At 34.5% G+C, this 16,561-nt stretch overlaps 3 protein-coding genes across 4 annotated transcripts; 1 reads left to right on the top strand and 2 right to left on the bottom strand.

The window, feature by feature from the left end:
* Positions 1-3,277: 3,277 nt before the first annotated feature.
* Positions 3,278-4,491, top strand: LOC119635360 (lysosomal aspartic protease-like). The gene has a single exon (XM_038030154.1). It carries the CDS (start codon positions 3,315-3,317, stop codon positions 4,458-4,460), a length of 1,146 nt encoding a protein of 381 aa, XP_037886082.1. The 5' UTR covers positions 3,278-3,314; the 3' UTR covers positions 4,461-4,491.
* A 3,988-nt stretch (positions 4,492-8,479) lies between these two features.
* Positions 8,480-11,432, bottom strand: LOC119635351. 2 transcript variants are annotated; one of them, XM_038030141.1, is made up of 5 exons: positions 11,247-11,268; positions 10,495-11,182; positions 10,060-10,320; positions 9,479-9,954; positions 8,480-9,413 (listed from the first exon to the last, which is right to left on the bottom strand). In XM_038030141.1, exons 2-5 carry the CDS (start codon positions 10,577-10,579, stop codon positions 8,568-8,570), a joined length of 1,668 nt encoding a protein of 555 aa, XP_037886069.1. In that variant the 5' UTR covers positions 10,580-11,182; positions 11,247-11,268; the 3' UTR covers positions 8,480-8,567. The 2 variants fall into 2 exon arrangements, with proteins under 2 accessions (XP_037886069.1, XP_037886068.1); XM_038030140.1 differs by having other exon boundaries at positions 10,495-11,432.
* Positions 11,433-12,681: 1,249 nt separating this feature from the next.
* Positions 12,682-16,203, bottom strand: LOC119635476 (secretion-regulating guanine nucleotide exchange factor). The gene is made up of 5 exons (XM_038030287.1): positions 15,851-16,203; positions 15,540-15,791; positions 15,294-15,483; positions 14,651-15,242; positions 12,682-14,574 (listed from the first exon to the last, which is right to left on the bottom strand). Exons 1-5 carry the CDS (start codon positions 15,866-15,868, stop codon positions 14,481-14,483), a joined length of 1,146 nt encoding a protein of 381 aa, XP_037886215.1. The 5' UTR covers positions 15,869-16,203; the 3' UTR covers positions 12,682-14,480.
* Positions 16,204-16,561: the final 358 nt, after the last annotated feature.

Genomic DNA, 16,561 nt, shown 5'->3' with positions numbered 1-16,561 from the left:
ATTGATAAAGAAATGCCAAAGTATCTAGGCATTCTGACTTTGTGCAAAATGTGAGGATCTACTCGAGAGTTGTTGTTGTTTCTGTTGTCTCTCGTTAATTATACGCACCAATCAAATCATTATTAAGTTTGAATTGATAAAACAAGTTCACTTGCTCACTGCTTGTTAGCCGAATCGAAACGAAATACATCCTAAATTTGCTTTCTTAACTCTCACAAACTTTTCTTTTTTAAATATGATTTTAAAAGCAAATCGTCATATCTTCTTCATATAAAATGTTTGAATAGCAGTTGTAAATGAGCAAAAAAAAAGGTTTGCTTTTCCTTGGCTTTTATGCTGCCATCTATGTTTGAACTCTTATTAACAGAGGTACTGCGCTTCGCTAAGTTAGCGTAATTACTGTTAAGCAAACACAGGGCGCTTCCAAAATCGTGTAACATTAAAAAAATTAAAACTTGTCTTTGCTTACTATAGACAAAGACTAAAAATTCAAAATGCATTTTTAATGCCTTCTTCAATTGGCAATAACAAATTTGAAGTTCCTTCTGTTTTTCTATTAAAGAAACTGGTATAAGTTTTTTCCTTATTCCTTCTGGGACAAGGTCTGGCTACGATTAAAACGAATATGAGTAAAACGCCAAGTTTCGAAAAGTCGTTAGACGAGTGCAAGTAGGTGTTTGGCGAGGATTGCCAAGGCCCGTCGACATCTGCCTCGAGCGTCGAGGAGTGCATGCAGATGATAGACGAGGCTTTTAACGGCCCGTCAACATCACCGCGGGCGGGGCAAATAAGAGAGAATCCGCAGATCCGAACTGAATCTCTCTTTCGGCAAACACCGCCAAACACCGAAGGAGATTGCGGGGAAGAAGTACTTCGCGTTGTCCTCACTATACATGATAGAATAGTGCAGATGCAGTCGACTTTTTATTTAACTCGATTCTAATTAAGAAATGTATACAACGTATTGCTAACTATTATATGATTGTATAAATTCGAAAACAAGTAAAAAATATGATAACAAAAAAAACTGATTGTGGAGAGAGAATTTTTCTGTGAAAGCCATATAGAAGCTAAAAAAAAAAAACACCCGCATATCTTATGCGGTTGGACTAGAGGAGCTACTTGATGCGAATCTGCAAGCCGCTGAAGATATGGGGTTGTATGTCAATCAGCCTCTTCGGCTCTTGTACGTTTTATGTGTTTATGTGTTTCATCACGCATCTGTGAGTCTTACAAGCCTTTCTTGATGAATATTCTCAATCATACCAAAAATATCAAAATCAAAATGCAACATTGTGATCCGCCTATCCGATTTCACATTTTGCTTCCCTAATATCATTTAATCGTGCACTGCTCATTTTCATTCGACACTGCATGATGAAAACACAGAGTTGCGTTTGGCGGCAATGAAAATGTTATGCCGGTAAGTACAAACTTTAGCGGAAAAGCAGACGTCCGATACTCTTGACTACATTTGAACTAACACGAAAATGATTCGCTTTAATATTAAGTGAGACGCTGCCATGCGTACGTTGGGCTTCAGGTAAAGTTCATTTATGCCATTGTACGTACCTTTTATGATTTCCAAAATGGAATAAATTCTACAGATTTGTGTAGAAATCGATTCAAAGTACTTGGTGACGGTACAGTGTACCACGTTTTTGTAATAGCGATGCCTTCAAAAATGCATTGGTAACCACCTTAGAACAAAGCAGAACAACGGACAACACTCAACTTTGGATGTGCGCGGCTAACTTTACCCGACTTCGTAGGATATATACATAGGCAGGGAATTTTTTCTCTTGTATCCATAGTAGTTTCCTAGTAATGAGCGAAAAAACACAAAAAAAACAGAAATATTTTCAGTTAACGTTGTATTGTAGAGAGATTAAGCGGCAGTCATCGCCCGCTACGATGGATATAAGAAAAAACGAATTAAAGAAAAAAGAAGGGAAAACATTATAGTGGTCTACCTCCAATCACCCTACACCAGGTACAAAAATTAATTTAACCATATCAACAATAGTTACTAAAAGTTAATACAACCACTGAAGTGATTAAAAACCTTAACACAAACGTAAACGAAACAAAGTTTTCTTTGATCGTAGCTATAGTGAACGGTCAGTCGATAAAGGGACAAAATTTATCAATTGTTCAATTTATCAATGTATCAGTTACTCTTTCAATTCAATAGAACTGCTGCCAGTCGGAGACTTGTTGGCCGTGCAGTTGTAGTTATTGTAAAAAGCATTTCATCATACAGTATTTATTTTGTGTTAGAGAGTTCAGTCCGCTGCGAAATTGATATTTATTCCTAATTTCAATTGAAATTTTTATAGGTTGTCCTAAGGACAGAATTTTCACTGTACACCTAATGCTCTTTTTACTCCCAAAATATTGATGTAAAAATATATATTGGCTATAAGGCAGTGTAGCAGATTGGCCCTAGATCTAAAAAAGCACCTAAAAAAACTTCGTGGTAGAGTTTTTTTAAGAATAAATTTCGTGCTTGTATTTTGAATAACTCGGGGAATCCCACTCAGATACACATGTGATCGGCATAACTTAACTGAATTGTGAAAAATATAATGCAAAGTTACAATGCATAGTTGTGAGGAGTGAGAATGAAAAAATTCATCAGAAAAATTCATGAAAAAAATTCGCAAAATATTGAAAATCGTGTTAAAACAAAGCAATTCGTATAAAAAGAGAATTAGATGTTCATTTTGTAAAAAACATGAATTGTTTTTATGTTATAAATACGTAAAGTCAATACAATTCTTAGTTTTTTCCCCGCTTTTTTTTAGAAATTACTTGGAGTGCTTTTCATTCTACACGATTTTTCAAAGTTTCAAAGCTGCCATATGTCGCATGTATTATGCGCACGATTCTATTGGATGATTTTCTAAAGAACGTATCAACCGCGTAAAAACAGAGTTCGGTGTATGCGTTTGCTACGATAGTTTCGTAGAGTAGCATCTGTATTACTTTGCATGGATTTAAGTGGCAAGATTTGCAGGAGTCTAGTACACGCAATTTGTTACAGGCACATACATCCTATTGGTTTCCGATAGATGTTATCTAAGAAATTGTACTTTTAATTTTACTTTTTCTCATTGCACATCTATCAATTGTAAATTAAAATCACTTAATAAGATATACATAAGTATATTTATTATTCATGCACTTATCAGAGATAAAAAAATTGATTGATTAAAAACTCTTCTAGGGCAATCTATTTAAATGAGTAGAAACTAACTATAGATTCAGTTCATTTTAAAACTTTCAAATTGTATTGTTGTAGTCAATCAAAAATGCTGAAAACGCTTTTAATACTTTGCGGTTCTCTCCTTTTGTGCGAGGGAGGTTTGGTCAAAATTCCGCTCATAAAGTTTGTAGAGGAAAAGAATCTGTCTCATGAGTTACAAAAACTGCAAATTAAATTTAATATAACCGATATTGCGACAATGCCTCCGAAATATCATTACCTTGACTTTTCCTTTTACGGTAAAATTACAATTGGAACACCACCACAAGATTTTTTGGTCTTATTTGATACCGGTTCCCATTTGTTGTGGGTACCTTTGAAAACCTACACCTTGGATAATGAAGATTTCGGACGTCATCATCAATATGATCCTGAAAAATCGCAAACCTATCAACTTAATGGCCAACCGTTTTTTATGATATATGAAAGCGGCTATTTGTCGGGACACTTAGTCGAAGACACGGTATCGCTCGCAGGTAAAGAGATACAAAATGTTACTTTCGGCGTAGCGACATATCGACCGGATGCCACTTTTCGTTATGCTCCCTACGATGGTGTTATGGGTATGAGTTTCTTTAATTCGTCTCTTCATTATGCGCCACCAATTTTTTACGACCTAATGAAACAGCACAAGCTGGAGGAAAACGTCTTCTCATTCTATTACCTACGTAATGGTAGCACTCGTCTAGGCGGTGAGCTAACATTAGGCGGAATCAATCCTGATCATTTCGAAGGTCAACTTCATTATGTGAACATTTCGCGTAAATATCATTGGCAGTTTGAGGTGGAATCAGCTCATGTGAATAAAATACAAGTATGTAAGAAATGTCAAGTGATAGCCGATACGGGTTGCAACGGTATCGGTTTGCCTAGAGACGATTATCATAGAGTAAATCGCGCTATAGGTGCGACCATTGATCCAGAAACATATCAATTTGTGGTAGATTGTAATAAAATTAATCAATTACCAGAAATCACTTTCAAAATCGGTGACGGCATATTCACATTGAGCGGTCAAGATTACATTAAACGTCTGAATAACCGATGCGTTTCAGGTTTCCACAACATCGGTAGCGCCAAGTTTTGGATTTTGGGTGATTTATTCATTGGAAAATACTATACGGTGTTCGATTTTGACAAAAGTCGCGTTGGATTTGCTAAAACTAAACAAAATATTCAAATAACAATTTAACATACAAATATAAATAAAATCAAATTAAACTACGCATAATATATATATATATATGTAGAGTTCTATTTCGGCAATAATCAAGCTTCCATCTCCAAAGATAATGACTGCTTATACGAAGATATATCCGCCTGGGTGGCCGAGTAGGCACGAGTCTCGACTAGCAACTCAGTGGTCGTGGATTCAAATCCCAAGGGCGATAGAGTTTTTAATAAAGGCGAAAGCCTTAAATGCCTAATGCTTTAAGACTTTTAGTCTTAGAATTTATTCTCTGGCTAAATTAATAATAATAACAATATACGGAGATAACCCGTTTCATACTTCGTCTTATTAGGGAAAACGTAATAAACAAAGAAATGAGTTTTATTGTTTACTGTTTGCTATGAACTTGAACTACACGCTTGCTTTTCATTTAATTACAGAAACGTATACGGCATGGCGTACATTTACGCATAACACCCGGCCATTAATTTAGTTTTATATATGTAATGAAGAGTAATTTGTTCAGTTTTTATCATTTAAAAGCAGATCGCTTAGTAGTAGTTTTACATTTATCTTCGATACTTGAAAGTAAACTCAGATCTAAAGCGTAAATGTACATTTCCCATAGGCATATGAAGACGGCATCTTTTCCAATTTTGATAATTTCTCTAAATTTATTAAGCGTCCCTTTTCTATATATTAATAATAAATTATTTTATAGAAATAATTTACAAATATTTTAAATAGAATATTTAACTATATGTAAATTGATTTTCTTTCCTGTACTGTATGAATATTTATTTATATAAAGTCGGGCAAGGCCTAACACGGTTATTCACTCATTTTGATAATAATACACTAAAAGTTATGTATTATTTTCCGGGCAAAGGTATATTATTCATGAAGGCCCGCATATTGAAGGAGTCCTTCTGTGCGGTGGTATATCCGAAAAATAGACCTACTTGGTCCAAATTCGATAAGGTTAATTTCTGTGACAATTTACAGTTACGAACTAATTTTCACAATAAAACTTTAAAAATTATGCCGAAGATACCCTTCAGAGATTCGCTTAGTTTTCCTGGGAATCTCGTTGATGTCTTCTCTTTAATAATTCAATACTAAAAAAAAAAAAAAAAAAATAACATGACCATAAAATGTGCTTACAGGCAATCTGCGTGCAATAATAATAAATGATTTAAAAAAAAAAAAACAATGACTGATATAATATCGATAATATGGCGGCGCATATACTTACTTACTGTTGTATGCCGTCAATATGAACATTACGGAAGTGTTCAATTTGAGTTTATGTTAAAAATGGAAACTGAAAATTTCATTTAATTTTGGCAAATCTACTTAGAAAAATTTAATGTTTGCAAGCTTCAACATAAATGCATTCCGATTGGATTATAATGTCGCTAAAAATGCAATAAAAGTAAAGCAATTTACTTTTTTTTTGTAGAAAAAAAAAATTGTTGTTCTTCTTGAGAGTATTAAAGTAGGAACAATCTAAAATAAAAAAAAAAAACAACAAATTTAGAAAAGCATTGGCGAATATAGTACAAATAGATAAAAAGAGTTTTAATTTACGTTCTAGAATGTCCTGAGGGAATTCCTTGAAATATACATTTTAAGTAAACAGTAAGAACAATGAGAAAATTAATGAAAAGAAAATTTTTCTCCTTTTTTTCTTCTCATACTCTCCGATATAAATCAACGGTTTCCTCAAATATTATTATCCTATAGTTCTTCGAACCAGAAAAAAAAGAACATTTTGTACTTTTTTTGAGGTCGTACAATTGTTGCTTAGTTTGAAAACAAATGCAAACATCTAAATAAATACAATTGTCAAAAAAAATATATATATTTTTTTCAGTCGTAAGTTTCCAGAATTATGTCAATAATATAATCAAGGGCCGTGCCGTAGGAGGATAATAACTCAAGTTATTTGTCCTCGATTGTATAAACATGTGTAGACGTATGAACACCACAGTAACTAAGCTAACTTCCAAATTCAATTTTTTTTTTTTATTTCTCTTTAAAAATGTTTTTCTAAATTCTTAGTCCAATTGTTATGCTTTTGATAAGGTCTGCCAACCGAAGTCTTAAGTAAAAGATTTGCTAACGTCAATTATGATATATAAAATAATTTTCTAAACCTTCGTAATGCAGATGCCCCTTTATTAACCCTCTCAACAGACCCGTTAAGAAGACCTTTAATTGACTCAATAGCCTTTCCTATTCCGTGGCTTTTTTACACAAATGTTACAACGGCCCTGTCAGCTACCTTGGTACGGAAGAATTGGCGTCCGCATTTGCAACATTTATAAACTGGCGAAAAAAAACTCCCGTTAAAGTGCATAATCCTTATATTATTACATTCTTACTTTTTGCTTTAGATAGAAAAGTCCGCCCAAGGTACAAAGTAAGGAAAATCGGGCTTCAAAAGGCGCAAATAAAAGGTAATTCAAATATAGTGAAAGTGTATTAATGAATTTCTTACTTACATTCTCATTTTTTTAGTTTAGATTAAAAAGGAACGATGCGCCACCGCCCACCGCCTCTTATACATCGTCGTATCTTAAGGGTGGCGTGGAAAAGCATGCCAGGAAACCGATACTTTTAGGTAGAAATTCTTTGTTTTGCTAAATTATACTCGGGATGAGATTTATATGCCAGTTGTTTCCAATTAAGTTGTAATCACAACATAGATACGTTTTAATTCTATTGGCTTGATCCATCCTAGCTCAACATCCCAAAAACAAAAAAAAAAAAAAAAAACTAAAGTTCACTGCTAGCATTTTAGGCCCACATCCTAACTAAGCCATGAGAGGAGTAACATGGGGATTATGCGGCCTTCGACGTCGTCTTATTCCTCCTGAATTTACTTTGTTTTTTTTTTAAATAAGATAATAAATAATCAAATTAAACAAGTTTTCTCGTTAAAACAGCTGGGTTCAGACAATCAAAACTATTTTAGGATGAGAATTATTCATTATTTTACCCATCAGCAAGATTCCGTCAAGTAGCCTAAAGCAACGCGCGTTTATGTAGATTTGTTAAGTGTATTTTTCATCGGTCAGCTCGTTTCGAAATTCCAATAAACTGGTGGAAAAGTCCCATGAATCGTGGGAAGCTGAATAATCTTCAAATCAACAAATTTCCGCACGCAGAAAGGTCCTTACTCCGGCACTAGAACGCTGTGACGAGTAAAATATTCATTCACATGGACTGACACATGGATTTTTGCTAAAAAATCGAAGATTGGAGCATATTAAGACCACGTACTATGAGTGTACGCATGCGATAGCATGATATTTACAGTTTACGCTTGTGCCTGCGTTTGCCTTAAGGAATTGTATGTGTGTGTGTGTGTATGCCTAATAGAATTTTTCAAAGTTTGATTTTTCTGTGCTCGACGGTTTATTTTTAATATTTTGGTGCGAATACTTCCCCACAAATAAATTTAACATATTTTTTTGAACTGTTATTATCTTCTTAAATATCCAATTAGCTCGCTATTAACAAAAAAACTGTTGTTATTGCGATTTTTTATCTCGAGTAAAATAGATCTTTTAGGTCGCGACCTCCATTTAGCTTAGCAGTTTAGTTTCATCAAATAGTAATTTTCTAAATCCTGTTTTCCAATTACAAAATTTGGCGCAGAGAGTTGGAATTCTTACCGTTTACTCTTGATACCCTATATCTGAACTATTCGGAAAAGATTAAAAGTTGCACAGAAATCAAAATTTTGAAACACTGCTAAACCGCGATGATTTGAAATGGAATAACAAAGTTTCCAGTCAAAAAATTGTAGAAATACTTCCAATCGACTACGCCTCGAATGCTGCTCTATTCATAAAACGTGTTTTTTTTTTTTTTTTTTTTTTTTTGTTTTCTATTCTATTTATTAAAACCATTATTATTTTCAGTGATATTAGGGGTGTATGTAAGTATGTAACTCATATATACAGATTTTCTATGTGATTCCAGTTTTTTAAATTACAATGATAAGAATGATAAAAAAAATATCTAACAAAAGAAAAAAAAAGATAGAACGACAGAAAACTCCATACATTAATCTCAGTACATTGAGAATCGGTAACCGGATCATTCTTCAGGTGAGAACTAATCCGCTAGTGCGTTGGTCGCATCTTCGGTGCCATTGGCCACTATGGCTACTGCGTTTGTAGCGTTAGTTTGTTGTTTGATTAATAAAAAATCGGGCGAATTACCTATAGTCATGGTTGCCTGACGAGAGCATAGATTTAAAGCTGGTAACGAGCTATTTGAGGAGGCAACAATCGTAGCGACCTGAGCAGTGTTATTACTATTATTTGAATTAATTAAATTATTCGAGCCGTTTGTTGTTGCCCGTACGGACGCCGCTACAGCTGCCGCTGAAGCTCGTTGCTTATGCTGAAACATGGCAGCTACAGCGGCTGCTTGTTGTTGAGTTTGGTGATAAATTTGCTGTTGCAACATCTGAGCATAAACCAAACGCTCATATATGCCTGTAGTAGTTCCAACTGCACCTCCCTGAGCAGAACTAGCACCACCAGCGGTACTTAGAAATTGAGTTTCTTTGAAAAATGTATTTAAATATTGTTGCGTGGTTGTAGTAAGCATTGGATTCGAGTAAAGTATCGCTGGTGACGAGGCCAAAGCGGCATTAGCTAAGCTGTTTGATATGAAATTAGTGGTGGTGGAAGTATGCTGATTGTATACTAAAGGCGGGGCGGTGGGACCAGTTGCCACATAAGTTACTTTATTGCCCAAGAACATACCATACGCGGCGGCAGCAGCAGCATTATTACCAGCAGCAGCGTTGGCGGTTGCTCTGGCTGGTTGTTGAATGCTGTTACACATTTGATAATAAGCAGCTGACGAGGCTGCCGCTGCTGCTGCTACAGCTGCTGGCGTAGCCGAGTTCCCCGACGAGCAAGTTGTACTACAAGCAGTGTTTACTGGTTTCTACAAAAGTATATCAAAAGCGGACAATTTCTAAATGTTTCTAAAATATAAGTTAATCCACTTACCCCCAAATTATTAAGTCCTAATCCTACGTTGTTATTTTCACAGCTCGTAGTTGGGGTGCTAATTGGTGTTGGATACAAGCCATTGCCGAAGTTTGTTGAAATATTACTTGTATTCTCGTTGCCAGAATTAGTCTTATCATTTAATAATGGCAGCAAATTTTCGGGAAAGTCTAAGAAATCTTTACCATAGACGGCGTAATTTTGAGCGGCTTTATAATAGTCCATTGAACCACTAGCGGGATGCCCGGTAGTATCACCGTAAATTGCTCTTTGCACTTCTTGAACATAGGCATTGTTAGTGCTACGGCGGCAATTTAATTCTAATTTATTATGCCATTCGTTTTCTCCTAGTTCAGCAGCGTCATCAGAACTTTCACCGTTCACGTCTGCGCCCTTACTTAGCAAACACTGCCGCCAAATTGGTTCAGTAATGGTGACGTTTGTCTGAGAGCCCAAACTTTTTTTCTGAGGATTAACTGAAAAAAAAAAAAGAAATTGAAAAAGTGAATTGAATTTATTTTGCATAACAATTTTTTGGTTATCAAAATTCATAAAATAAATTTCAAATTTTTTTGCTTTACCTATTTCCTTTGTATTCCAAATCGGAAATTGCTGTTTCAATTTTTTTATGCCTTTAGCTAAAGAATTTTTCGATTTTCTCTCTTTTCTGCACTCGTCGAGCGCAATATTTAGAGCTTTTTCTTCCTCCAATTCGTCCTCAGCTCCTTGATAATCGGTACTGCTTTCATTTTCATTGACCAATTGTTGTGGCAATGATTGTTGTTGCTGTTCTTCCTCTTCTGAGATGATCTTTTGCGTATCATCCTCTTCTTCACTAGTTGCTACAAATTTATAATCGGCATTTAGTTCCATATTTTTTTTTTAGCGTATCAAAGAAAAAACTATAAAATAATTTTTAATATTTTCAGAAAATCTTAAAAACATATATGAAATGTTTTCAATATTTTCAATTTGTCTTTTTAGGTTTTTTTTTTTTTTTTCTAATCAAGTTTTACAGTCCAAAAACTCCAGCATTTCTTCGATTAATTTTTCAGTTTGTTTACTCTGCTGCAATTCCATTATTGTAAATAATCCCAGCATTGTTAAACCCGCGGCATCTGATTGACTTGATAACTTCCTTTTCCTCCCGTCGCGAGTTAATTTCTTTCGTTTCTATTTTGCTTCTTTTCGCTGTTTACTTTCACTATTCAAGTTCTCCTCTCTCTTTCTTTTACTCAATTTTACCGTTTTGTTTAATTTTTTCTCAACTATCCTTTTTTTCGTGCACACTTATTGTTTATTCTCTTAACGCGTTTTCGATATTTTACTGAATTTTTCTAGTCGCTGCTTCTAATTTTATTGAATTTTTGATTTCTTCTTTTTTTTTTTTTAGTTTCTAATTTCTTTACGTGTTCTTAGAGAAACGAAGAACTTTGCTTCATCGCTTTTTCAAAAACATTGGCCAACTGAAAATTTTTGTTATTTTGTAAATTTTTTCTTTATTCGATGGTCAAGTTTTAAAGAGAAACTTTCAAATGCCGTCCTTTTGACGTTTTTTACCAAGGCACGAAATTTGAAAAGTAAAGTGATTACTAATACTAGTAAGACCTTTACCAGAAAACTCGATATCGCAAAGCATGTTATTCAAGGCTATACGAAGCAAACGTTCTCTTTCGAGCGTTTTCGAATATTCATATTTCAAATCTAATAATAGAAAATATGTTATGTTATTCTAAATTTTAGAAATTTTTATTAAAATAATCTCCACCTTTCTTAGTTAAGTTTATTAGAACGCAGTTGGAAAAATTTTATTCGTCTTGCAGCGAATATTCCATACTTGTTTTTTGAAATCATGAAATGGGCGTGTGCACTACTCTATAACGACCAGCGTTGGTGCTGCAAAATATTTGTAATAAATTCTAGATCAAACCATGTTTTGAATAATTTTTTTATTTATTAGGGGCATTCTTAGCGGAAGCTTCAAAGGACCGGTTTATATCATGGTGTAGATCCAGATCTGGGTAGACTTAAAATTACATTTAATTGAACTACGTACTGCGGTGAAATTAATATAATTTGAAAAGCGGTTTGCTACCGTTTTTCAATCACATATTTATGCCAGATTTAAATTTCCCAATAACATCCGAATTTTTGATGTTTTTGAATTTTGCATATACAAAGATGAATGTAATGTACCCTATTTTTGAGTGTTAAGTCTTGGGTAACGTATTTTAAAGTAGTTTTCAAACTATGTTCACGTTTGTGAAGGGTCTTGACTATACAAAGCCCCCATTGTGTTGTGGCCCCACCAGCAAGTTCGCGTCACTAATACACGCTCTAAAATATTATTTTTATCTTTCAGACTTTTACCCGCACCTTTCGACTAAATCCAGTGTCCATTTTGCAAGTTTTAGTTTCACTTTTCACCTATAATTTAGCTTTGGATAAATGCGACCCACCTTTAATCTGATAAATGCATGACTAGCAAAAATCATACATTAGGCTAGAGTTAAACCGTAGAAATTTATCACGTTATGTAAACACAGAGATGTTTACGTTAACGTATATCAAGAAAAATTTGCGATAAACTTACAAAAAATGTTACGAAATTTCTATAAGTTGTACGTTACTTCTTCTTTTTTTTTTGAATCCGCAATACTCCTTTGTAAGCTTATTCTGTAGATGTAGATAATGTCCCAGTGTTAATTCTACATTATTTACGTGACTTCATAATAAAATATATTTGTCTTAAAAGATGATTAAAAAGATTGAGTTAACTAAGCACTACAAGAAATGCAAGATAAACAAGAACTGCAAGTCCACAACCATATGTATAGGAACACAATCGATAGGGTATATACAAGGCCATGCCGGTTGTAATCTTGACTCTTAGACTCATAACTTAGTAATCAATTTTGTAAATTAACAGCTTCAACTGCATAGACATTACTCAACGTCTATATCTATCAAAACTATAAAAAAGAAAACTTGTATAGAAAATAATGCCTAGTTGCTGAGTTCGAAAGGAAAAACAGCTGTGGGGAAAGCCTGGCAGTTGAATTCGAAATAGAAATGAAAGAGAGAAATGATTTAAAATTGTACAGAAAATAATAAAGGATAAACTATTTCTATTGAACTCTTCTTATAAGTAAAAGAAGCCTATAGATTATACGGAGATTTACCTCTTTTTTTTTTTGGCCATCCTAAGCAGCTCTATTTTGAATCAACGTTGGGAAAATCAAGATAAATACGTTTGCAAGAATCCGTTTTGGGCATACCACAGCAAAGCATCATTAACGGATACTAAAGAAATCTCTCTTCCGGTCATCATCGATATATTTGCCGTTAAATGAGAATAAGTGGTGGGAAAAAATATAATACTTGCTGTTGAATGGGAATAAGTGGGCGAAGAAAAGGAGAGTAAGTTCTTATATTTAAACATGCACTTTATGAATGCTATCTTACTGAGTAAGCAAGTAGATAAGAAACGCGACTACGAAGTCAGTCTTCGCAGGTTCAAATCTCAAGTGCGTAGAATCTTCGTTGGTCGTAGCTATAGTGAGTACTCAGCCGATAAAGGCATATCACTTATCAATCGAGCACACAGCGACTAGGCTCCGACTACCATTTCCATTGTTTCTCTATCCTCTCTTCTTTCTGACAGGTAGGACATATCCCCAATGTGATTACGCATAACGGGAGAGTTTCAGCTTCTTTACTCGGAACTAACGTTGCGAGTCACTGAAAATATATGATCTCTTCTTTCTTTCTTGATCATTTTAGTCAGATCCTTCTGTCTATCCTTCTTTTGTTAGAAGACTTAAAGCGACAATAGAAGTCTAAGGAATCGTGCAACTTGTATTCGAAAAGCATTTTAAATGGAGTTTGGAAAAATTTGAAATCATCATTGGCAACCATTTACACAATATTAATAACACAATAACATAGCCGTTGTCAGAATTGTCGGAAAGAAAAAGATTTTATTCAGAGAACTTTTGTAACAAGACATTGATTTATTTCGAAAGATGTTCACTATCTAGGAATAGAGAAATTATATATTTGGTTACCTTTAAGGACTTTTGCGACACAACACGTGAATGAAGGAAAGGTAAGATGTCAATGTATACACATATAATAGCAAAGTTAAGATAAAAGTTTCTGAAAAGTTTCTGGTACAAATATAATATTTCTCTGCATGTATTCCCAAGTTTTCCGATCAAAATACTATCACTATTATGCGGATTTTTGGGTAAATAGAGTTTATATGTATAAAACTAATTTTCTCTATTTATTGATTCACTTCTACGAAACCGAAGACGAAGGTAATTGGTCAGGGTTAGTAAGGGGAAAATAGATTAAAAACAATTTTTAGGGGCGATATGAGAATAGTTTTGCGTATTCTGACATATTATTATTTAAAAGGCAATTATCACTTGCATCAGTAGCTCTTCATCATAAGATTATCGTTAAAAAACTTGTTGCCTGTTTTCATAAACTTCTTCAATGTGTCGGCTAACTTCTGTTCTGTTTACACACAGTACATTTCATAATATACTTATCTGATATCGTCAGTAATGCTTAAGCCTAATTTGCGTCGCCACTCGATTTCGATTCACTTTTCGATACAAACTATTTGCCTTCTATCTGCGCGAAAAAAACGTCCATCAACGGGAGTAGTAGAATCTTTGAATGGAAAGTTGAGAATTACAATTTTTATTAGAGTGGCGGAAATTCACGCGAACGTGTTCGCGTACTCCTCCATCATTTGCCTATATTCTTTACATTGCTATTGCATATCAACTTTCTTTTCAAAGAAACGCAAAATTACGCAAAACTTTCATAAAACTTTTTTCGCATTGAATTTATTACAAACATTTACAAACAAGTGAACTTAAAGAAAACTTTTTGTTCTTTTCTAGCTTAAAACAAAATATTGCTCAACAAAATTAAGGTCAATATAATATTAATGTCCTTGCATTTCATTTAACGTATTAGAAAACACTTAATTTACTTTCGCGCATATGGCAAAACAAAAGCCTGCACCACACGCAGCAATTTTGCATGCCGTTGGCAAATCGACTAGAGTAGGTGTTGCGCTAAGAGAAGAAGATATAGATGGATCACATGTATAGATATATACTTGCCACTTTTCAAAGAAATTTTACGACTTACATATTGTTAGTGGAATTATTTCCACAATTGCCATGTTCATTCCAACCCCATGTGAAAACATCTCCCTCTTTTGTCACCATTAAACCGTGCTCGGAGCCAAGATGTAAATCAATAGGCACTATGACTGGCGATACTGATAATTGCATAGGTATGGCATGATTTTCAGTAAATTGACCCCAGCCTAGTTGTCCGTAACTGTTGCGACCCCACGATAATACGCTGTTATTCTTAAGTAGTACCGAATTATGAGTCCAACCAGCTGCTAAACGAATTATTTTCTCTTCAAATTGAAAAGCATTTGCTTGACCATATTTATTATCGCCGAATACTTCTACTCGCTTTGAGGCTGTATTTTTTTCTTCCTCAGCGTAATTATCTTCAATCGGGCCCAAATGCATAAGTACATGATTTTGACCGCTTGCTATATTTTTGATACAATATTCCTCGGACCAACGTGAAGCAATTTTGACAACAAGTAGACTTTGTGTAATCTTGACAATGCTTAACATCTCGGATATGTTATCAGAGAGTTTCATCCGTCCGTATATGTAAACTTTCCATTCGCTTGTTAAAATTGCTGAATGTCTCATACCTAAGCTAAAAAGTAATTATTTTCGATTTTGCTGTGAGGTAATATTCTTACCTAGGCTGAGACGTAAGGGGGTATCATTGCCCGGTAATTGAATCTGCATTGGTTTGCGTACGGATGTAAATCCGCGATGACATACTCCCAATTGCTGAAAAGCATTTGAGCCCCAAAGGAACAACTTGCGATCACTTGTTATACATCCAGATGAATCCCAGCCACAAGCCATTAAATCGATAGGAGAATCCTGCATGGATTGCTAGTAAGTTCCGAAAATTTTGCTTATTCTTGAACAAGTCCTACCTTGAAAAATTTCATGGGTATCATTTTAAATTCGCTAATATTATCTTGTGTGATGTCTAAACCTAATTGGCCGCGATTATTCCAACCGCAGGCGTGTAGCTGACCGCAAGCATCTAAAACCAAAACATGGCCACCTCCACCACGTATCGAACGAACACTGGTGACTGTAAATGAATATTTCTTTAACCTTTGCGGTTCCATCGACATTTCTGACTCGTAACCAAGGCCTAGTTGGCCATGAGAATTTGCGCCCTATAAGTAAAATGTATTGTTTAAACTTATGCTCATAAATAATTTCTCACTAAATTTACCCAAGCAAACACAGCCATTAGCACCTAGTGTAAAGCTTATTGAATCACATAAAAATTTATTGCAAGCACCAGTTGCTTTTTTGCACAAATGTTTTACTTATTACGTTTTTTGCGCCTGCGATGCTACAAGCGTGATAGTTTTGCGCCTTTTCACGTTGCCGGCCAAAAAGCAACTGTTCCTTGTGAAGTGTCGTTTGATGGTTTTTAAATAAACTGCCTGCTTAATCGCCGGCCTGTCACACTTCTTGATTTTATCCTTCTTAATATTCCATTTACACGCTAGTATTAGGTTCATTTGCTTAATTTGCATTTTTCGTAAATCGTGATTTCGCTTTTATGAATTTCCAAGGAAATAATACGTATATGTATATATGTATAATAATTACCAGCTGCTTACTAAAGGTAAGTAAATAGTGGCAGAGTTGCCAAAACCGGGCAATGTTGGCAATATGGCTTATCTTATACGAAAGCTGAGATTGTGATAATCAAGGAAAAAATGTTTCAGTGAAGTCGGACTTTTTTTTAGTTTAAACTCATTTTTAAAGGATCGCAGAGACTTGACGAATTGCATAAATAAATTTGAAGTTATTGAATGTTTTCTGTGAGGACAGCTCTAAAAGAGGTGAAATTCTTTATATGATTTCATTGCATGCCCAAAATTATGCTATTTATTTGTTGCGTGCGTGTTTAAATTTCTAATGAATTTCTACA

This window comes from Glossina fuscipes, unplaced genomic scaffold, assembly GCF_014805625.2.
Source record: "Glossina fuscipes isolate IAEA_lab_2018 unplaced genomic scaffold, Yale_Gfus_2 26, whole genome shotgun sequence".
Classification (NCBI taxonomy): Eukaryota; Metazoa; Arthropoda; class Insecta; order Diptera; family Glossinidae; genus Glossina; species Glossina fuscipes.
This window is presented reverse-complemented; position numbering and strand designations above follow the sequence as displayed.

Bases quoted from the DNA above. Each gene is read 5' to 3' on its own strand.
- LOC119635360 (XM_038030154.1), top strand. From the start codon at position 3,315: ATGCTGAAAACGCTTTTAATACTTTGCGGTTCTCTCCTTTTGTGCGAG.
- LOC119635351 (XM_038030140.1), bottom strand. From the start codon at position 10,579: ATGCTGGGATTATTTACAATAATGGAATTGCAGCAGAGTAAACAAACT. The intron at 10,321-10,494 runs GTAAAACTTGAT...ATAAATTTGTAG, and splicing joins AATGCTGGAGTTTTTGGACT to CAACTAGTGAAGAAGAGGAT. The intron at 9,414-9,478 runs GTAAGTGGATTA...ATACTTTTGTAG, and splicing joins TAGGACTTAATAATTTGGGG to AAACCAGTAAACACTGCTTG.
- LOC119635476 (XM_038030287.1), bottom strand. The intron at 15,243-15,293 runs GTAAGAATATTA...TTTTTAGCTTAG, and splicing joins CCCCTTACGTCTCAGCCTAG to GTATGAGACATTCAGCAATT. The intron at 14,575-14,650 runs GTAAGTCGTAAA...TTCTTCTCTTAG, and splicing joins AATAATTCCACTAACAATAT to CGCAACACCTACTCTAGTCG.